General features: G+C 42.7%; 1 protein-coding gene across 1 annotated transcript in view; it reads left to right on the top strand.

Moving 5' to 3' along the window:
• Positions 1-657: 657 nt before the first annotated feature.
• Positions 658-22,988, top strand: part of LOC139614747 (nucleolar protein 4-like) — a 139,784-nt gene continuing 117,453 nt past the window's right edge. The window contains exon 1 of the mRNA XM_071472294.1: positions 658-2,240. Within this exon, the coding sequence (XP_071328395.1) occupies positions 1,809-2,240 (432 nt within the window). The 5' untranslated portion in view covers positions 658-1,808. The remainder of the gene's footprint in view (positions 2,241-22,988) is intronic.

Raw genomic sequence — 22,988 nt, 5'->3', positions numbered from 1 at the left:
CTCCCAAACTTTATTGATTGAATTTATAAACAGACAACAGACAAGTGACATGTGCAGCTCCAATACAGCAGATGTTACATCAACACAACAGACAGGCCTGTAGCAGGACACAGCAACACAAAGAGGGGGTTTTTCACCAGTTTGAAATAAAAAAAGTCTATATATGATTATACATATATACATATTAAAGGTCCCCATGTCCTCCTAAAACTTTGCTGTTCCAGAGTACGTTTATTTATTTATTAAATAATGAGAGAAAATGTCCTCATCTGAGGTTATTTTCATCCTAAATATTCATCAACATTATAATGTAATGTATCAGCTGTTATCACTGTTTGTGACGCACCAGGTTCAGGTCACATAAAAAAATAAACTTTTTAATCAAGTGGAACAAAGAGTTCAGATATTATTATGGAAAATGTGATAAATAATTGATCAGCCCTTCTGCAGGCCAACCAGTCCCCCAACAGGACTAAGTCTTTCATCTTTATGCGTTGGTTTTTAATTTTTATTGCAGGATCAAATAGTTTTCTGGACATTTTGGGTCATATCCTCATTTCAGTCAGTTACACCCCCTTCTGACATCTGGCAGCAGCAGTGAGCGGCGGGTTTGGTGTATTCCGGACACTTCCTGCTTTTTTGAAGCTGGAGCTGCAGCCCGCATGTCCCGTCGCCTCTCTGGACTGGTCGTGTGTCGCAGCAGAGTGTTTCTGGATAATGTTTCGGACTACAGCTGCTGCTGCTGCTGGGGAAGCGACACCGTATTGTCACCAGCGTCGGACCTGATCGTTTATTTGAGGGGGGAGGAAATGAGGCGTAGCGTTGCGCTCTGAGGGAGGAGAGACAAACAGGATTCAAACAGGTGTCCGGTTGTCTCCCATCAGCCCGCAGGAGGAAGACTGAGGACAGGGAAAAGACAAACAAGACAGGGCGGCTGCTCTGACTGGTCATCAATAAAAAAGGGCGGTTAATAGGCAAATCAATCCGCTAATTTCACAACGTGTCGTTCCCCTCAGCGAACCGTGCGCTCCCCCGGCTCAGCGGTGATGGAGACCCGGCAGACGAGCCCGGAGAAACCCGCCTTTTAAATCGCTAATAGCTTGTTTTAAAAGAAAAACAGGTGAAGATACCGAGCCCTCCCCCCCAGAGAAGGAAGAGGAGGTGGTAGAAGAGGGGAGGCGGTGACCGACATCCCCCACGGGACAGGCCGACCGACCCACGCTGCTAACAGGTGTGTCTGAGGAGGGCACACCGCTCCACTCTGCACCGCCCGGCCCGGTCCGCCTCCCTGCCCGCCCGCCCGGCTACCTGCCTCCAGGTCCGCTCTTGTGTCTCCGTTTTTCCTGCCGAAATTACATCCAAACGGGCTGGTTTGGAGTTCAATTTCGGCATCCCAGTGAGCGCTTATTCGTTCCCTCTTTCGGTCTGTTCGCAGCCATCCATTGGTGCGTAATCGCCGAGAGGGAGGAGGAGGTGCGATCCGACGGCGAATTCTAGACGTCAGTTTAAGAAACGAATGGGACTTTGTGGCGAGGTTGTTTTTGTCTTGAGGAATGGAGGGAATTTAAAGGTTTGGACTCATTATACCAGAGGTTCGGAGGAAATTTGAAGATTTCGTTAGTTTTTTTTTTCACCAAATTTGAAGATCTGCACTGATTTCGCCCCCGGTGAAAAGACAGAGAGCCGCCGTTTGTCCTGCGTTCTCGGCGACGTTCGCTAGCTCAACCGAACCGAATTCTGACGAATCTTAAGGGACACGAAGTGGGTCTTTTCTCTCTTCTTTAAACAAAGTGTACCTCGTTTTGATCATGACGACGAGAAAAGCCAGCAGTGTGGCGGACATGGTGACTACCTCCGCCACCGCCAACCACCAGCACCAGAACCAGCAGAGGAGCCGGAGTCCCAGCGGCGGGGTTCCGGCGTCCGAGGCGGCGGCGGCGGCGGCGGCCGGAGGGGCGGAGATGTTCGGTGAATTTCAGGACTGGTGCCTGCGGACGTACGGGGACTCCGGGAAGACCAAAACCGTGACCCGGCGCAAATACAACAAAATCCTGCAGACCCTGCTCCAGGGGGACGAGGAGAACAGCAACGGCGTGTTCCTGCACGACAAAAGCAACAACCACATCAACGCCAAATTTAAATTCTGGGTCAAGTCCAAGGGCTTCCAGATCGGGACCCTGCAGGACGGCAAGAACGGCCCGTCGGACAGGCCGGTGCTGTACGTCCCCATCAAGGCGACGGTTAGTGCACCTTCCTCTTTCACTATGGGCTGTGTGTGTGTTTGCGTGTGCGTGTGTGCGTGCATGTGTGTCCCGTTTTCATGTGCACTATTGGGCTACCCTTATTTGCCTAAAGAAACAAGGTGTGTGTGTGTGTGTGTGTGTGTGTGTGTGTTGTAGCCTGAAGCTGTACAACATAACTTTCCCTGGCTCAGTGCCATGACTACAGCAAACACCTGTTCCATTACAGAGCTGAGCCTGTTAGTGGTTTTGCACCGGGTCTGTTTTAAACCCTTTATTTTAGCAGCCTGTCGACTGACAGACAATACACTGCTCACAGGAGTTATACTTCCCATGGTAAAAGAAAGGGGTGAATTTATTTATCAGTTTCTGTCATCAATCAATTTATAATAAAATTTATTCTTTTATCTGAAATTGTAACTTTTAAATGTTTTTGGGGTTTGTTGCTATCTTGAAGCATGTCTGCTACAGAATTGGGTTTGATCAGCTCAATGGATTTCCATTGTATTTGGTGTCATCTAGTGTCAAAACCCCCCCAAAAAATGTCAGGTGCCCATTAAAGGTCACCAGAGTCCAAAGTCCTGGTCTCAAAGATGAATTTGTTTGGTAACTCACATTATTCTATTTATAATGATATGAAACCAAGAAAAGGAAACAACTACAGGCATTTAACAGACTGTGACCTGCGACTCTATAAATGTCTACAAATGACTAAAAATTATTCTTCTGTTATGACAATTATGGAAATTGAAATGGCAGTGACATTTTGGAGTCATGAGGATCTGGTGCTGCTACACTGCATCATAGACAGTTTCTGCTTTAGTATCTGGAGAAATAATCACTCAAATTAAAAATACAAGGCAGTGTAGTGTTCCCCAGTTTATCCATCTCACTTTTACTTTTGTCCTCCTGTCGGTCAGGCGATGACCTGTGACCAGGAGTTTAACCCACCATTCTGTCTTTGACTTGAAGTTAAAGCTGATTAACTGTAGTGTCACTGTGTCATACTGTATCTTGGCAGTGATAAAATGATGCATTGACAGGGATGGATGGGATGTGACCACACAGTGTATGGTGCGCTGCAAATGATCCTTTAGCTCAACACGTCCTCTCTCCTCTGCTCCTTTAATATTCTCATAATAAATCTGCTTTTTATCAGCTCAGGTCCAGTTGTTGACTTGATCTAACCTGAGAAAAGGTGCAATGTTGAGATTAGTTTTTCTTTTGTTCTTCAGGTGAGAAAATCTCATGAAAGGTGTGTTTGAGAAGGTGTGAGTGAAGAAGGGGGAGGGAAGATGTGTGTGTGTGTGTGTGTGTGTGTGTGTTTATTTGTGCTTTTACACACTGCAGGAAGCCAAACATCCATAACCCACAGGTAAACTCAGTTGTGTTGCATTGTTGAAAACAAAAAGTGAAAAAGAACTTGGACATCCTGCAGCTGAAGAAGCTGATTTAACCGACACAGTTCAGTTGAGATGGTTAGTCCAGCTAATTCCAAACATAATGCAGTTTGTAAGTGTGGCTGCTTTCTTACTGTGAAACGGTTACTGAACTTGATTAAAGCTTGTTTGTGGCTGTAGTGGCTGCAGTGAAACAGTGTGAACAGTCTGTAGTTTCTAAGTAAATGATGTCAACACTCAAACCATTGGCTCATAATCTTACTGAATATGTGTTTGCAGGAAAGTAAAACACATTATTGGTTGTTGTTGGAGGCAAAATCATCTTAAAAGGGCAAATACAAAGTTTTTGATAATCAGTTTATTAATTTATTGTGTAAGATGTTGTATTAAGTCCTTTCTCTGTTTGAATCACTGTAAACTGTTGGTCGGACATCACCCCGGGCTCTGGGAACATATGATGGACATTTTATAGACTGATTGATAATCTGTTAATAATAGAAGCATTGATCCATACAGTAAAAAAAAATTGTCCGTTGTAGCCCTGGATTTGGTTGTCGTGACTGATGGAAGCAAAAGAGTCGTCGTTGCCCACGACTTTGCTTTTTCATGATCAGTTTCTTTTCATTTTTTGCACAAATCGATGAGCAATATTAATTATGGATTGCTGTATGTCCATTTATTTCAAGATACAGACAAAGCTGGGGAGTTTTTTAGTGATGATAATGCACCTGTTGCTCAGTGTGTTGCTCTCTGCAGTCACTCGGTTGTGCAGTGTAAAAAGCATATATGTGGTCTGTGCTCTGCAGGTCTTTTCCCACGTTTAGACTTTGTCTGTGTTTCCAAGCAGAACCATCAGTGTTTTCAAGGTACGAGCTGGTAACGTGTGCCGTACAGAGGATGCATGAAGGGAGGGATTCTGATTGTTCCTCTTACTTCTGGTTGTGAGCAGCCAGGAGCAGCTGTCCTTCATGCTGGTGCTGTTCTCAGACCTGAAAACACTTGTTGACAGTGCAGCGCAGAGGAGTGGGACGACACAAAGATACGAATTAAAGGGGAAAAAGAAAAAGAAAACACTGCTACATTAGAACTGAATCAGTCCAGATGTTGATGTTCGGCCTCTGCACCTGTGCAGATCCTCACCTGAGTGAATCCTGAATGTGCAGACTGAGGCGTTTGTTCAGATGGCTGCACACTCAGGTTGTTGTAATGCAGGATTGCCGTGGAGACGAGAAGGGCTTGATATGATGGTTGGCATGGTTACCGTGCGGCTAATGTCACCCTGTCCCATATCATCTCATATTCAGATTAACATCAGGAGAACCACGGAAGACCGGGAATCCTCTCATAGAGTTTATCTTGAGCTCACTGAATGTGTGTGTGTGTGTGTGTGTGTGTGTTTTATTTCTGACTGTACCTGGGCAGTTTACGGTGTCTCTGGGTTGTGCACCTATCACGGAAGTTTATTGAATGTTATACTGTGAACGATGGGTCCAATAAAACCTATGTGAGTTTCAGCCGTGTCTGATTGTGTGATGAGTGATGCATCCTTGAGCTACTGTGTAAATAAGAAGCGTAATCGAGAGCAGAGTCATCACCACATATTTTCTTTTTTGTCAGAAATGTAAAAATTCTGATAAAAACATTGATATTTTAAATTTTTGCACTTTTTCGTCACGTTGTTCTCCATTCAGATTTTTTTTCATCTCAAAATTACAGACAGACCTGTGGAACAGATTTTATTTCTCATGACACTAACTTCAAGCCCCTCATGCGTGAATGGATAACAGTCTGTGCTTCTGTCTTAAACCACTGCTGATGAGCATTTCAGCAAAGCAATTAAAGGATAAAGATGGTGATGTTCAGTTTTCTTATTGTCAACAAATCCCATCAAAAGATCTACACCAGCAGTGTGTTAGTCTGTCCCAAACTCATTGGCTCCTACGATGCAAAAAAGAGGTGGAAACCTAAAAAATCACATATATGTGTTTTATTTTAAAGGTGTGTGTCCATTTAGTGTTTTTTTTTTTTTTCTGAGCGCCAGTGTCTTTTTTCTGCTGTTCCTGATGAGGAGTGTGAAGAAGTGTTGCACCCAGCATCGTGCCCCTGCTCCGAGTGCCCTGAACTCTTCAGAAAGGTGCTGGTGTCTTCACTGCAGCTCCTCTCAGGCAACCAATCATATGGGGCAGGACTCATCACCCTGATAACCAAGAAAATGGAGGAGAAGCTTGATGACAGAAAGGCCCAGTTGTGGGAGCAGATCGGCCAGACACTGAACGTTGCTGGTTAGAGTTGTGTTAGTGCTTTTGTTGGCGTGTGCGTGATGAGGAACCATATTGTTGTGTGTGACGGAGGCGGTGTGGCGCACCTACATCCACCTTTCTTCACAGCTGTCAGGTTGAGCAGCGACAAGCCAGCTGAGTCAAAGAGAAACCAGCAAGGCTGTGGCTCGTTGATGTGTATTACTGTGAACACAGCGCAGTCAGATATATGAGGCTCTGGATACACACAGTCAACTGATGTCATTTGTTGTTCAGTCTGCAGTTCGTCTCGTCCCCTACCTGTTGAGCGAGGTGAGAAACACAGGTCTGGTTGTGCTGAACTACACAGGATCTTAATGTTGTGTTTATGCTTCAAATCAGCATCCTGCTTCCTTTGTGTGTGTGTGTCGTGCTGGGAGGGGTGTGACCTGACTGCAGCAACAGCTGATCAGACACTGACGGTGTTTACACTCACACCGATGCACAGACCATCACGTGTGTGTGTGTGTGTGTGTGTGTACATGTGGGTCATACATGTGTTGGTCAGCTGATGTAGGAGCCGTCACTCTCCTGGAGGCTCTGCAGCCACAACTCATCACTGAAACAGAAATTACAGTAAAACACACGTGAGACAGAGCAAGTTATCATAACTGCTGGGACTAATCAAAAGACTGACAGGGAATATTAATGAGTTGAAGTGACAGAGAACTGCAGCTAATTTCTTCCTTATTACTCCTGATCTGTTTTATACAAACCTGTTAACCCATGTCTCGGCCTTCTGCTGGGTTTGTGTCCTTTCTCTTCTTTATCATTATTATTTCTGTCATTTCTTTTCATCTTCTGTTCATCTCTCTGAGACAAACCTTGTGAATAACTTGATGAAAACACTGAATTAGTGTCTGTAAGCAGAAGCTCTGACCTTCAACAGTATTCTCAAAAACATCTCACACATCATGAGTGTGGGAGTCGCGGTCGCTTCATACAGATTAATATTAACTCTGAATCACACTGACAAACCTTTCCTCTGCGTGAAGGGATGTAGATGAAAGGAGAAACTGGTGGTGTGATGTTCTGTAGAAGCATTTGATCAGTCAGACACACACTGGTCATCTGATTGTGTAACAGCTGATGTGGCTGGTTCACACTGAGCTTTCTCAACATCACATCTGCAACTTTTAGCCGATCCTCGGGAAAACTTGTGTGGTTGTTGTTTTAAATAAATGGCTGAATTTGTCCCAGAGTTTCCCTCTCAGGAAGCACACAACTTTAAAGCATCATATAAAAGTCATGTTGAAAGAAATATGCATTTCAGAAATTGAGCGAAATAGTCGACACAGTGAAACAAAGTGAAAATGTAATTTCTCTCTTTTGTTTGAATACCAGAGACAAAACCCTGGAGATTCTGTTCACGTTTCTTCTTTGAAGCTGAAACATTAGTTGATTAACTGATCAGCTATTTCAACAATTGATCAGCTGCTGCAGTTTTGCCAGATTTGAACTTGTTCCAGATTCCTGATTTCTGCAGGTTTGCTGCTGCTCTCTGTTCCTGTTCAGACCTGTGATAAACTTCAGTCCCTGGCGATCTGGTCACAGGTGGACAGCTCTGAGTTCAGGTGTGAACTCACACAGGATGTTTTGAGCAGTGTGAACACGTGTCCTGGGCTGCACTGAAAGACCGCCTACTCCACTGACGTCCTCTGCCAGTCTAGTTTTAATTAGTTAATTAGTTTCCTAATGAACCGAAAATACTTTAATATTCCAAATGGATAAAACCTTATTTGAGTGTAGAGCTGTGCAGCGCGTTGATTCTTAACTCAACGCTCCTAAAACAGAACGAGTTCACCTTGAGCTGCAAGAACTTGTTACGGACTTCACAGATCAAACTATTAACTGATTAATTAAGAGAGTAATCAGCAGATTAATCTATAATAATAATAATAATAAAAAATCATTACTTACCACCCTGTGTGTTTGTTTCTGAAGTGTAACTGATATAATCTGCAGCCACAGAGGTTTACAGCAGTGGCTCCTCCACCCTGGTCTTTTGTTACAACTGAGGCCCTGCGTCACGTCCGTGTCCCTCCTGCTGTTCCACTCACCTGTGCAGCAGGTTCACAACACAGCTGTGAACATCCTGTGAGTTATTTCTTCCCAGTGAAGCTTGTCCTAGGCAGGTGCAAAGAAGCAGCTGGCAGCAGCGTGTGTCTGTGGAGCTGTAAGTGACGAGGCCTGCAGCACACAGGGAACTAAAGACTGAAAATACTCAACACTGATTGGTTAGCAGGTGTCAGTTAAGATCTCTGAGCGAGAGATCTGAAACAGTTGTGGTCAACAGTTTTATTAGAGCTGTAAGTCAGAGAGCAACATATTAAACTGCAGGGGCCCAGTTAACTCTCTCCAATCCATCTGTAGAACTGTCTACAAACAAACCTTTAAAATATTCCAGTCGTGTTGCAGTTATTAAAAATGAGAATATTTAATGCAGCTTCAATCAACTGACTCCTGGTGGGAAAACCATCCCTCAGTTAATTCAGAGGGCATTTCTTTTTTTAATTAGCTTAATTAGCAGCACAGCCGCTGGTGGGGAGTCTTTGAGACAGCTGAAAGATATTCAGTATATCTGTATGATCAGTGTAAAGTCATGGCTTTGGTTTTCAGTGATTAATTAGAATGTATTGATGACTGATCAGTAATACAATAGTCAAAAACTGTCTTGCTGTTACTAAGAGAAAAAAAAAGTGTAATAATTTAGTGTCAAACAACACAGACACCTGAAACAATCATGACTGGAGTCATGATTGCGAGGCCTTTTCTGCACAGCAGTGAGTGACTGAGTGAGTCATTTCTGCTGTCACATGCAAAACTGTTGCAGGCAAAACTGTGGCACCTTCCTCTCACAGCACTGTGCAAATGCAAAAATAAAATACAAAATGCAGTTAGAATGCTTAACGGCTTTAGTAGGGATGGGAACCGAAACCCAGTTTATCGGAGACAGTGGTATTGATGAGCTCGATGTTACTGGTTCTGCTGTCAGTACTGGAGGAATTAAGAAAATACAAGTCCTGTTTATTATTGGTACATAAAGTTTTCTCACACATTTTATCTCACCAACTGCGTTTCTGATCCAGACGGACGTCTTAACTGTTCCCTGTGTGTGAGGGGCGGGCAGCTCTGTCTCACACACACACACACACACACACACATAGAGTCAATTAGTTAATGATAAAAAAATAACCATTAGTGATTTGTTAGTCAAGAATGTTAATGTATCTATAGGTAAATAAAGCAATGTTCATTCCTTTTTCCTCTTAAAAACTAATACACTGTCCCGTTAAAGTACTGGATGGATAAGCAGTAACAGTGAGTGTAGAAGTACCTTTAATATCTTACTGTTACTGATTCCTGTGGTTCAGCAGTTTTATCAGATCTTTGCGACAGAATTTACGAAACACAATCAAATCCACTGACTTTTGGTTTTCCTCTTCATGGTCCAGCTGCACAGTGGTGGTGTTGTTGAGTGTGTAGACAACAATGGAGTCTGCTGGTTAACTGTTACTGTAGAGAAGAATATCAAGCTGTTTACATGTTGCAGTGGATTCAAATGAACCAAGTGAAGATGATACTTTTAATTAAACATCACCATGTAAACAGCCTTTTACTTTACCCTGAACTGAATAAGATCATTGTCACTGTAAAGATAATCTGATGTAGTGAAGTGGGCGTCGTTCCTCGTTAACAGCCTCTGTACCAGTGAGTGTTGCTGAGAATGAAATACAACCCACTAATCACATTTCTGTGTTCAGGTTCTCCACCGTTCGACCTGTCCCCGTTCCTCGCGCTGTCGTCTCCTCTGCACAGGCACCTTTGCAGTGCTGGTCTCAGCTGTTACAGTAATTATGTTAATGTTTGAAAATGAAATTTGGCACATCAGCGGTCTCTGCAGGATGTAGTGAGCCGTGAGCTCGCACAGCTTCTGTGGTGCAAACAGAGTTTTAGGCTCCGGTTAGAGAAGGAAACACTGAGTGGTTTGTTGGGACTAATAATAGTTGGTATCTAGACGCTGGTGACAAGTACATGTGATGACTGCTTCCCCCTCTCTTCACTGGGCTCAGCCAGAGCTGTAGTTAGAGTCGGGTTGGACGATGTGAAGCAGAGCCATATGTACAAAGAGTTTATCAGTTGCCTCGTGGTCTGTTGGTGTTTTGCTGTGTTTTGGGGATTTGACCTATTGTCTGTCTCTTGCTTTAAAAAGTTCACCACAAATTGACCTTTTCTGGTTCCAGACCTTTGAATCACTGCACACATGTTGTGTTTGTCGACACCTGTTTCCCTGACTGGAGATAGAACTGAGCCAATCAGACCTGTGCAGGAAAATGTAGGAACAGAGACGTCGTCAGAGGAGCAGGGACGCAAAACTGTCCAACCAACGGGCGCCACATTGGCTCACCTGGTTCAGCGCCTATTGTTAAGGCTTAGTCCTAATGCAGCGGCCTGGGCTCAGTCAGGTCTGTGGCCCGTTGCTGCATGTCAGCCTCTCTCTCTCTCTCTCTCTCTCTCTGCAGGTATTGTAATAAAGGCACAAACTGCTCAAAAAATGATGTTGAAAAATCGATGCTGATTAGTTTGGACTAAACACGACCTAATCTGACAGAGGAAACAGTGAACAGGATGTCAGACTGAAGAAGGAAGTGAAAGTTAAGTTACAATTCAGCCTCCATATCCTCCACCCACACACTGGATCTCTAAACTTCAAGGTGGTGTTGTGAGCAGACAGCTGGTCACAGATCTGAATCATGAAGGAAACATTTCTCCGTCTTAATGACATGATCCCTCACTGGTCTCCCACCTGCCTCACAGCTAAGTGAGCCTTTACTCCTCCCCGAGCATCATTGAACTACCCGTCAGGCTCTGCAGGTTAGAGCCGGTTAGCTGCAGGTTCCACTAGTTAGAACTCAAACCCATCAGTAGATGACACATTTATCTCAACTTATTTTTCTTTCCATGTTGATATATCCCAGCATCCCCAAGGCTTCTCTTTGAATCTGTAGCTTAACTCGTCTCTCTTGTGTGACTGTGACTTTATTGTACTCGGTGTCTTGTGGTTATACTTTACACACAGTGGTTTTGTGCTTGGTTGTTATTTTAAAGACCTGTTTCCCTGCTGGCCTCACGATGAGCTCAGCAGCACGAGAACAAAACCCACATGGCTCGAATGTAAAGTGTGATGTCCACAGATGAGGCTGCTGCTGTGTCTTCAGTCGAGACACACTCAGCAGTGTTGACATGGAAATGACTCCAATAAACCAGGCTTGTCTGTGCCGTTATCAGCGCTGTGGTAGGATGGGAAATGGTATGTTTAGGTAAACAGATGGATGAATGAAGCCTGTGTGTGTGTGTGTGTGTGTGTGTGTGTGTGTGAGAAGAGGAGGAAGAAGGACGGACCAGCTCTCTCTCACACACACACACACACTTTCTCGATAAGAGTGCTGTCCTGTGCATCTGGGGGTTTGATAGCATGTGTGTGTGTGTGTGTGTGTGTCTGTCTGTTGAAGCAGCGGTAGCTTAATTGGGGTGGCCCCTTCTATCAGTTCTCAGTGATCTCTGCTATCTCAAAGAGCCCCTTATTCTGTCATTATAAAAACCCTAAATTGACAGGAATTGGTTTGACTCTGGTGTGTGTGGCTCTGTGTGTGTGTTCTACCCTCCCTTTGACCCTAACCTGTCATAAGCCTGTGTGTGTGTGTGTGTGTGTGTGAGTAAGTAACTGGTTGTCTGTGCCAGAGGTTATGTGAGGGCCAGTTCCTGGGTGAAGCAGCGGGCACTGCTGGGAGACAATAGAGACATAAAAATCAAGAAAGTTGGAGCTGCCCCACTTACTGTGGTGGTTTTGACAGAATGACTTGAAACACCAGTGCCTGCTGGGTAATGATAGTGACCCTTTGTTAACCTCCTAATTGCTCACATTTTAACCTCAACCCAGGCTTTTAAAAGTAAAGCTGCTCTGCTGAAGCTTATTTTTTCCTTCGCAAGAGCTTTTTTATCCGGCACAAAATGTATTTAACATTATTATTAACATTATTTCTGCTCATTGTCAGAATAAAATTACAGTCTATTAGATGGTAATTGAAAATGGATCAACTTTTATTGTGCTTTTAACACATGAATTCACATTTTAATCCACTGTGTTTGGAGGAACTATTAGCAAAATAGTCAAACACATTTACCTCAACCATCAACCATTGATTCTGCTCCTTCTTAATCACACATACAGCTGATCTGTATAAGAACCTCCTGGATCTATAACAAAGAGCTTCTGATGTGCGTCTGGATCAGCGCGTCGTCGCTTCTTTTGCAACAAAGACGTTAAAATGACCATCGCCTTGTGTGATGATCTGTGGGAGGAGCTTCTCTCCTGCCACCGTGTGCGTCTGCTCCTCTGTCTCACTCTGTTTAGACTCTTCACATTTATTTATTCATTCATCAATCGACGGTGTCGGTGCTGTCCTGTCTGGCTGTGACCTGCTGTAACCTCTGTGTACTTGTATCAAATGTAAAAAGAGGAAATTACTTCACAAAAACACTGATAAACAAAAGCTGAACAAACTTGACTCCAGACTGTCTGACTGTCCCTGGTCTCCTGCTCTGCTCTCTCCGTCTCCTTTACCTAATGACACCATTATATCAACATTTCCATAAGCACTTCATTCCTTTCTTGTGCAGTTTTCATCCAGTTGTCTTTGATATAACTCTCATTTGGTGTTTTACTGCACTGGGATTGTAGCAGGCAGCGTTTTGCATTTATAAATTTCACAAGTGCTTTCTGTACATATTATTAATTTACTTAATTTGCATAGTTTCAAGTGATATATTGTTGTTATTATTAATGATATATTATTATTATACTGAGGGGGACAACCCGATATCGGTTTAGCCAACAAAAGCACTTTGGTTAAGTTTGGGGAAAGATGGTGGTTTTAGTCAGATGTAAGTAAACAGGTTGTGTCTGAAGTCGCTGTGGATTTTTTCTGTTTTGAACCAGACCAGGATCTTTCCCTGAACCTGAACCAAGAGCTGTGATAGTCTGAACAGAACCAGGGAACAGTTAAATTCAGCTGGAAGCTCTACAGGTGGATGTTGATCTGCAGGATCAGATATTTGTTGTCTGGGAACATTTTACTGATACGTCCAGTGTCAGGTATTTGTGGACCTGTCAGATACTTAAAATCAATAAAGTTTCCTCATTAGCTCAGTAGAAAACGTAATCAGTTCCCAGTTGTGTCGTATAGAAACATCACGTCCAGGAGACGGGGCTGATCAGCTTCAGGCCGCCTCACACCATGTAAACCAGACGTTGTCTTATGATGTTTTATTGATTAAATCTCTGGATGATATATATAATAAGATTCTGTAGTTGTAGTAGTAGAAAATATTCAGCAAAGTAATTGAACATGACCACATGATCCAAGCCACTGACACATGCAACATAATCATATTACAGCTGCTCTCACACGGTCATCTTTACATCTGAACTGAAAACTCTCCTTTGTAGCTGCACTCTCCACTACTCTGCATCTGGGCCCAAAACACAATTTAATTTAATTTAATTTTTATTCCTTTAATTGGTCTTATTTTATTGGTTTAATGTGTATTTTATTTAATCACATTTTATTCCTACTTTTTAATAGTTTACTGTTCAGTTTTTATTTTATTTTATTTTCTCAGTGATTTCTAATTAATGTGTATCATGAATGGGTTTGTTTTAATTTGTGTTTTATCTTTACACTAATCCACATAGTTTTCGTAGTTGCAGCTTAACTCCGAGCATTGTGCTTCCACTTGGAGTGAAAGTGCTTATTCATAAAGCTTTGTTAATTCAGCTGTGCTTTAAAAAAAACATACGTAGGCTAATTGACAGGCGCTTTAATGTATAGACAACAAGCGAAGAGCTAAGTTGGTAATTTACTTCATCACTTACACACACACACACACACACTCTGGATGGATTTCTCAGACTGTCTCTGTCACACTTTCCGTCTCTGTCGTTGAGACGTGGGATTCGTTTCTGGGCTCATGATTCTGCCTGAAGCTCGTGACGTGAGCCGGAGGACAGATGATGAACTGCAGCGGACAGAGACTTGTTGGCCCGGTGACATCCAGCAGTCGTACGCGATGATTCCCTCTTTATGTCAGCTGCAGGAAGCTCCTTCAAAGTGCCTGCTGCTGATTTGTTTGCTCTTCTGTTCATCTGTGATTGGGGTTTGTGCGTAAACATAGACTACAGCACACACACACACACACACGGAGTTGTTGTCTTTGTTTGTTGAATCAGTGCAAGTGTCAGATGTCTGGGAGCACAATAGAGGAAACCCCCCCACTGTTTGAGAGTGTGTCGCTGCTCATAGACAGAAGGGTCAACAGAGTGTGTGTGTGTGTGTGTGTGTTTGTGGTCAGCTAAATCTCATGCTCAGCAGCTGTGTGTTGTTTACTGGTGGTGTAATTATGTTACAGGAGGTCCAGAGACAGTGGGTGTGTGTGTGGTTGTGTGTGTGTGTGTGTGTGTGTGTGTGTGTGGTTTAATTGGGATAAGATGAAGCTGGAAGCTCAATTAAAGTGTCTCATCACTAATTTTGCTGTGGTGAAATCGTTGTGTGTCTGTTGCAACACAGGATCCAGATGTGTTGAACTCCTACTTCACCGTGTCCAGAGGTGATGTTGGTCCGTGTGTGTCCACTGGACGCTCGTCTCACTGCGATGTCTTTCTCTGCTCGGCGAGTGTATTTTTGCTAAAACAGCTCACATCTCATGTTGAAACCTAACGTGTCCTGACCTGGAGTGAAACCAGTGATTATTATTATCATGTTTTAAGTAGGTTCTGTCAGCGTTAATGTGTTCATCACGATGAGATTAAGGACCCAGCATTAATCACATGCCGCCAAAGATCCTGTATTTTACACCGTCACTGCTGCTGTTACCAAAGATTCTACAGCGCTACGTTCTAGAATCTTTGGCTGCTACTGTTTTGACCCTCTGATGCACCCTTACTTGTTGTCAAGCTGTCACAGTCACTTCCTACAAAGGTTTTACATGGTGGCGCGAGATTACTTCATGGTAAGTCATGTGTATGGGGGGAAAAGAGGGGCGGTTGCGGTCTGTATAAAGGGGCGTGTCTGGAGACCTAATGTTTAAATCCAATGCCTGAATCGTCGTTGGTGAAGATCGAATGAGTTGGAAAATAAAAACACAACTTACCCAGAGCTCATCTACAGATGAATAAATTATCAGATGTCTTCATAATTACACATCAGACATGCTAACATTAGCTTCTAGCTCTGATAGGCTGATGATTATGTGTTGTCAAACAAAAGAAAACTGTTCTGAAATGTAAAATAATAGAATTTTAATCATTTGATAAAACATGCGATTAATCGCGATTAACTATTGAAATTCAGTGATTAATTGTGATTTAAAAAAAAAATGTTTTGTTTGACAGCCCTGATTTTAAGGCTCTTGTGGAATATTTTGGCACTTTTGGAACTAATATAATTAGTGTTGAATGTTTACTTAATCTCCTTGTGTTGGTTTGTATCTAATCTGAGATTAAATCCTTTTAGATGATTTTAACATCACCTGTGCTGATCAGTGATCAGTCAGTCATCTTTATCTGTATAATAATAATTTAAATTACCTATTGTTTTTTTTCACTAGTCCTCCTGGAGTTGAAATACTGACAGAAAGACCCACGTTAACACCAACATCAGGCCTGAACCAACGTGACACCAGTAAATAATGAAAGTCATCAGGAGAGATGCAGCTCATCAGATGTGCAGCTGTAATGTGCTGCTCTGGTATTTCTCTTTAGTCCTGCACATCCTGTAATTTCGTCACAGAGGAGCACAGTGACTATTTCCTTCCTCACCTCCTCCTGCAGTGTTAATACGTCTGATGGTGGATAAACATGTTGAAGTGATGTTTTTCCATCAGTGTTAGAAGCTGCGTTTCCATTAACCTGCTTGATGCACAATTTAAAATCATGAACGAGTAATGAAAATGTTTACGCTCACATGAGGTGGTTTTATGACAAAGTGATATTTCACAAAAGTGAAATGGAGACACTTTTTCTACATTTAAGTCACGTGACATCCGAAACAATGCAGAGTTTATCTCCTAAAAATCCCTGATCTGTGGCGGCTCCCAGATAATTCTCTCATTACATTCACCAGATGCTCTCGTCGCCTTCAGTTCGATACCACAACATTTGTGTTTTTCAAAAAAATTGCAACTGAAACGTGGCGAGAGACAAGTCATGTCACTGAGGGTGTTTTTGTTCTTGGTATTTCTCCTGCATCTGCCTCATGAGTGAGAGAAAATCAGAAAATCTTGTGTATCTAAATTAAGTTGTGTGAAATAACACACACACACACACACACACACACACACACACACACACAGTGTGTCGCACAAACTGACATCTGACATCACAGTGGTTCCTCTCTCATTTTCACCATCTCTGCTTTCAATCAAACACCATTGTAATTGATTAACGTGATAAACTTATGCACTGACACTGTGGTTCAGACGTCAGTCGGTGACACCTGCACACACCTCTGTGCCTCTGTCTGTCAAACTCCAGCCAACAAAGTACGAGGATACATTTTCAGAAGATAAAAAGTTTTCTCTTTTAATTGGTCGGATAAGGAAAAGAAAAACAGAACGTGATTGCTTCTACAGATCGTGCTCAAAGTCTTAATTGCTGAGGCTGAATTTAGACAGTTGCCATGCCTTCAACGATTTAGCAGTAAATACAGCTCAGTCTCTGCACTGTAAATAGAGCCTGAGCTCCTTTGTGTTTAAAGTGATGAACTCAGTCACTCGTTGTATACTCTCAACTAATTAAAAGTGGTAAATGTTGACAATTCTAAATACATACTTTCACTTGAAACTTTAGTGTTCCAGGCTTTTTTGTTATTTATGTGAGAGGCAGAATAAAAAGAATAAGATGAGTTTTAAATTAAAAAGGATTTTAATAAGAGATGATTTCATTAAAACACAAATACACTGATTTTTTTTTATTTACCTACTCCCTGAAAGGTCAAGTATAAAAGCTCAGCTGGAGCAGTGTTGAAGCTGAGTGATGTGAAACCTCCACAGGTTTGTGTAGAGAAATCTGATATTATTTACTTGCACTTTCCTCATTTTCAGTTGTTCCTGTTTCTTTATGTCACTGCACATTCAGATTTTTTTTCAGCCCAATTTTGTTTGTAACTAATCTTGTAAGTATTCATCCTGTAGCGGGTCATGTTATCCTTGGGTGCTTGTTGTAAAAACAGGAAAACATCCCAAAGTGGAGAATGGAGGTTTTTAGTAGCTGCTAATTAGCAAAGGTTTGCAGCAGCAGTCGGAGAGACTCAGCGTGAGTCCGACACTCGGCTGCTGAAGGCAGCAGTAAATTTTATTTGGGTCAGAGATGGAGAACACATTTACATTTACTCATTTGGCAGAAGCCTTTATGCAAAGAGACGCACAAATGAAGGACAATAGTGAAGCTACAGTGCAGTGGGAAACCTTTGTGTAAGTATTCGGCACCACATCTGTTTAATAAGTGCTGGGAGATTGTATGATACGATATAAAGGCTGAGGGCATCTGAACAAATTAAATGTTTCTTCAATCAGTTTCCTTGAGTTTGATTGGAGCAGTGTTGCTATTTTGTGCGACACAACGCACACAGTGTATTTTTTTTAGCCGGCCCTCGGCTCACCTCCCCCTCGGTGTTCTCCTGTTGCCATGGTGAACAGCTCCTTTGGCCACAGTGTCGGTGAAAAGAAATTAACACCAGTCTTAATTACACTGCAAGGCTTCAATTTCCACCTTCGCCCCTCCTGCCTCCTCCTCATCCTCCTCCTCTCCCTCTCCTGACCTCCTCCTCCCTCTCATCACGCCCCTCTCCCACCTGAAAGGCAGCCTGGCATATTAACACCAGCCACCAGGCATAATTAATGAGACCAGTCAGTCACAGTTGGCCCTCTGAGATTATGAACACTTCCAGCTTCCAAACTGATTGACTCTGCTGTGGGAAACATGACGAAGAAATCTGACGATGACGGCATCTAGAATATGACTTTAGTTTTTTTTCTTCAGGATCTAGAGCACAGAGTTACTGGATTTCCTCTGGAAAAATGGAAAATAACTTTTCTTATTAACACAATAAAAATGGACCAGGATCAATAGATGGTGTAATAAAGTGACTTTTCATGTTATTCATTTGCTCAAAAAAGTATTTTTTCAGACGTTTTCTAAGAGTCTAACTCTTCTACGCCCGCTTAGTGTAACAGATTAAAAATTCATGCAGGTATCTAATTTATTTAATGTTCATTTGCATAGAAACAATATATATCATGAACCAGTTTCATGTACCACAGCATCTGTAGCCGCAGCTAATTTACATATAAAGAACATCCTTAATAACGACGTCAAACCTCCAACTATTTACACTGAAATATCAGTTTCTTTCATCATTTCAACTGCTTTCAGCCTCTTCACACCAAATGACACTTCAACTGCTTTCAGTGCACACACTTCAACTATCTCTGGGAAGCTCCAGTGGATATTTCACCTCCTCGTATTCCCAGACTTTACATCTGTTAATTGAAGTGCATGAGTCCTGTGCTCTACAACAGACGCTTCAACTGCCTTTAGTACTTACACTTCATCTTCTCAACTGTGTTTAGCAACTACAGTTCAAGTGATCTTTACTCTTCAAGTAAGAGTTCATACGCTTCAACTGACACTTCAACTGTTCTCACTTGTTACGTAACGTGAGCAGAAGTGAGAGCAGTTGAAGTGTCACTGTCTGCAGTGAACACACTTCAAATAAAATTTTGATTGTTTTTATCATTTCAACTGCTTTCATGGCGACTGATGTTTGAGCTGTTTTCACCTCTTCAGCTACTTTCGGTGCTTAAATACAAACTTCCTGCAGGGCTTCAACACAAAACTAAACTTTCACTGGTTCCACTTCAACTTTCGAGTTCAGTTTGCTTCTGCCTCTTAAAATTCACTTCAACTGCTTTCAGCGCTTCATTCTTCACACACAACATCTTGCAGATAATTTTAAGACATTTTAACTTGTTTGCTTGTGAAGTTTTTAATTTTCTAATCCTGTTGTTGATTATGAAATCTCTGTAATTCTGCAGGATCCAATTAAAGCGTCTTGTTAGTTAATAAAACATGACTATATTAGTTTTTTATAACATAACTGTGATGTTTGTGGTTGTCTGATAGACGGAACAGAGAAAATGATGGAACACAGTTTAGTTTGTTTGTTTTGTCTTTGAAAAGAAAAAATAGAAAAAGGAGAAATAGTAAAAATGAAAAAACACAGTTTCCTTATATGGGGTGACATTAGTTTTCATTCATAAAGACAAACAGCTGTTGTAGAGACTGATGCATCATTTTGATTTGTTTATGGTGGTTTATTAAAGGTTCTGTGAGTTTGGCCTCATTTCTCTGTGATGCACAGATGAATTAAACAGAGGACTGTTTTCACTGCTGCCCCTGAAACCAGAACAGAACTGATTCTCACATCAGCTCTAGCGACAGTGAATCCACAATTAAAACAAAAACTCAGACGAACCCTGAGACAAAGGCAGGAATATGGATATTCCCCCCCTTGTAGCCAGTAATTGTCGATGTTCTCTTCTACTTTCTGAGCAGTGTGTGGTTTTTATAGTGCACGTGGTTCTCAGTGTGACCACTCAGATTTCAAGTGGATTTCCCATCATTCTCCTAATGTCACGTAATTCATGTCACACATTGTAACAAGAGGATCAGAGAAACCTAAACATGTGCGAGCACCAGCGGGAGCATAGCCACGTCTGATTATCTGAAACACAACAACAGATACAATCTGCCCGGACGCAGAAAAGCCTCCAACAAGCTTGGTCCGCTGTCATTTCCGTCCACACGCTGTTTCACTTTGTTCTTTGACTGATTGTTGGTCGTTCAGATCAGATCTGCTTTAGCAGCCTTTGTAAAATCGAGTGCAGATCTGATCACTCTGTGCTGCTTTTAGTAGAACACCAGCAAACACCACCTGCTAATGTGTGAAGAGTGAGTGTTCGACCGGACCGATGTTGTGAGAGGTGTGAGTGTTAATTTGTAATTTCTGTCCTGCAGCAGACGGCCAGCTCCTGTCGGTGCCTGTACACTGTGTCGCTGTGGGTTGTAGCTGCTTTCACTGAGCTGTCTGCTTACAATATGCTCCGAGCAAATCAAGTGTTGCTTGTGTCAAAGCAAGTCTGCAAAACAAATCTGCTGATCAGCTCATGCTGTATGAGCACAGAAATCACTGGTGTGCCTTTTCCTCCAGGTTCAACCAGAACAACATTAGGAAATTTTATAATATCCCTCAAATATAAACTTTCTTCAGACTTTTTTTAAAGAAGCAAATGTTCAGTTTGTCATTTTAAAAGAATATTTCCTATGCACTGATCAGGATGTGATAATAAAGACTACGCCCTCCTCCAGCCCCACATATAAGACGACTGATGGCTGACTGTCCCCAAAATGTCCTCATTAATGAGAGACAGCATTTTTTATAAATACTGCGTCAGGGAGGCAAACAAACACAACAAAACAAAGACAACAGAATCTCATTCTGTATCAAAGATGGCAACAAGACGTAAACTGTTAGTTTGGGTTGTGTGATGTTTTTATCTATAGTCAGTGTTTTACCTAAGGTAGATTCATCCATACATTGATTGATTCATTCATTCATTTATCTTGTCGTCAAACAGCCCTTTAACCGTTGAGCTACTTACGCTTGACTCTTTCTAACTCAAACTGATCTGTGGAGTAAGACGGTGTGTGATGTAGGTCACCTAAAATATACCACACACTTCTGGTGTCAGCTTTTATCTGTGGGCATTTTTTAAAAGTGGCTAAAATGTGTTTACTTGCTGAGCCGGACCCACTTTAATGTGTTTGCAAATCTCCTGCTAGAAACCACAGGTGAGATCTTCTTAAGGCCGCTGCTTCCCTCCTGGGACATTCTCCGAGCATCCCGGTCCTGAGCCGGCCTCAGGTGTCCTCAGGTGTGGCTCGTCCTCACAGCATCTGCGTCCATGTCTCAGCTCCATGTGTTTTATTTCGGTCAGCCTCTTTTTCTTCTTATTTTTTTTCTGTTTGCTGCTTTTCCAGAGTAGAGCCAGAACACCCTTCTAATACCCGTGATGAGTTTAACTTTAATAAGAAAAGCCGAGTTGTGTGGAGTTGCACCTGATTTTCGCAGTACAGGTCATGTTTTGGTTTCAGAGCACCTCTTTTCCTCCTCCATCTTTTCTCCTTGTTCCTGTCACCTGAACGTCTGAGGTGGAGCAGATGGGTGAAACATAGAGTAGCTCATAGTTTTCATCTGGATTCATCTGTTTGGTCTGTTTCACAGAGAGAAGAGCAGATTTTCCTGCTGGTTTGCTGACTGGTTTAGAGCAGGCTGGTCTCTGGAGGGGGGAGGAGGGAGGAGGAGGAGGAGGAAGCAGAGGGAGATGTTCTTGTGGGACAAGGGGCTTCTCATTATCACATCTCTCCTCCTCCTTCTCCGCTCTCTCCTCGTTCATCTACCTTCCCCCTCCAAAACACACATCCCACCTCCCTCCAGCATCCCTCCCCTTCCATTCTGTCTTCCCCACAGACCCTCCTCCTGCCCCCGCCCCCCCCCCCCCCCCCCACCACTGAAACCTTCCTTATTTCCCACAATGCCCCTTTCTCTGCGCTGCTGCCAATATTGCTTGATAATTAGCTCTATGCTCCTCAGATGTGTGAGTGTGTGTCCTTATGTCTGCAGCCATCGCAATCAACACCATCACCATCACCACCATCACCATCACCACCACCACCATCACCACCACCATCATCATCACCACCACCACCATCATCATCATCATCATAATCATCATCACCCTTTTGCAATCATCATTATCACAATCATTATTTTCATAATAATAATAATCATCATCATCATCATCATTTGTAACATGTTCATCAGAACTATTTGATCTCATCTGAACGGCTCCGTGTTTTCAGAAACATCACTCACCAGATTTTTTTTTTTTTAACTTTTATATTTTAACTCCTCTGATCCTCATTAATTTTCTCATCTCATCGTTTCTCTGTTTTGTAAACTGAATCTCTGGATGTTGGGCCGTTGGTCAGACAACAACAGGACATCAGCTCAGGCTGTGAGGAGCTGTGATGTACATGTGTTGGTACGTTCATAAAAATGATTAAACGAGAAAGTCATCTGGAGATGAGTGGATAATGAACGTAGGGTTAAGTTAATCAGATGCAGTAATATTGTCTCAGGCTCTGGTCACACCTGGAATTGACGAGCTCAAGGTTCAGGTGTGAACGCACCTGAGGTCAGAAGTGGTGTGGGCCTCACTGAGGGACCACCTCCTCTCCTGACGTCCTCAGTCTCATTGGTCCCAACACAGTTTCATCATGAACAGAAAATATTTTTACACTTCTCATGATATTAATCCATTGATTTATTTGTGGCGGCTCGTCACATGATCAACACTAATGCCACATATTGATTCTCTGTTTTCTTTCACTATTTCAAAGGGCTGAGACCGTATTTCACTGTGGAGCTGCAAAGGACATTGATTTACACAGTCCCTCTCTCTCTCTCTCTCTGCCTCTGTCTCTCACACAAACACATCGACATCAGACCCGTCCATCACAGACTGGATAAAAACAACAACACTCAGGTGTATTTGCATATTGATCCGAATGTGAAGAAACATTATAATGTTAGGTGTGAAGTGACGTGTTTAGAGCTGACATGGCAATGACTCGTCTGAGCAGGTCTGAACAGGTTCGGGTACAGGTCCATAGTCAGTGTCAAGGACCGGACTTTCTCTGGCCTCTGTCTGACGTGGGACAGTTCGTCCTTTAAATCTGAATCAACCTATGGTTCCAACCTGTGGAGTGAACTGAGGGGGAGGAGGAGAGAGGAGGAAGGAGTCTGTGGGCAGAACAGCAGGAGACAAAGGCGAAGAAGAGATGGAGGATGTGTAGCGTTCAGTCAGGAGTG

This window comes from Trachinotus anak, unplaced genomic scaffold (genome assembly GCF_046630095.1).
Source record: "Trachinotus anak isolate AG129_WGS33_773 ecotype Australia unplaced genomic scaffold, CSIRO_AGI_Tana_v1 ptg000037l, whole genome shotgun sequence".
In the NCBI taxonomy this organism is placed as follows: Eukaryota; Metazoa; Chordata; class Actinopteri; order Carangiformes; family Carangidae; genus Trachinotus; species Trachinotus anak.
This window is presented reverse-complemented; position numbering and strand designations above follow the sequence as displayed.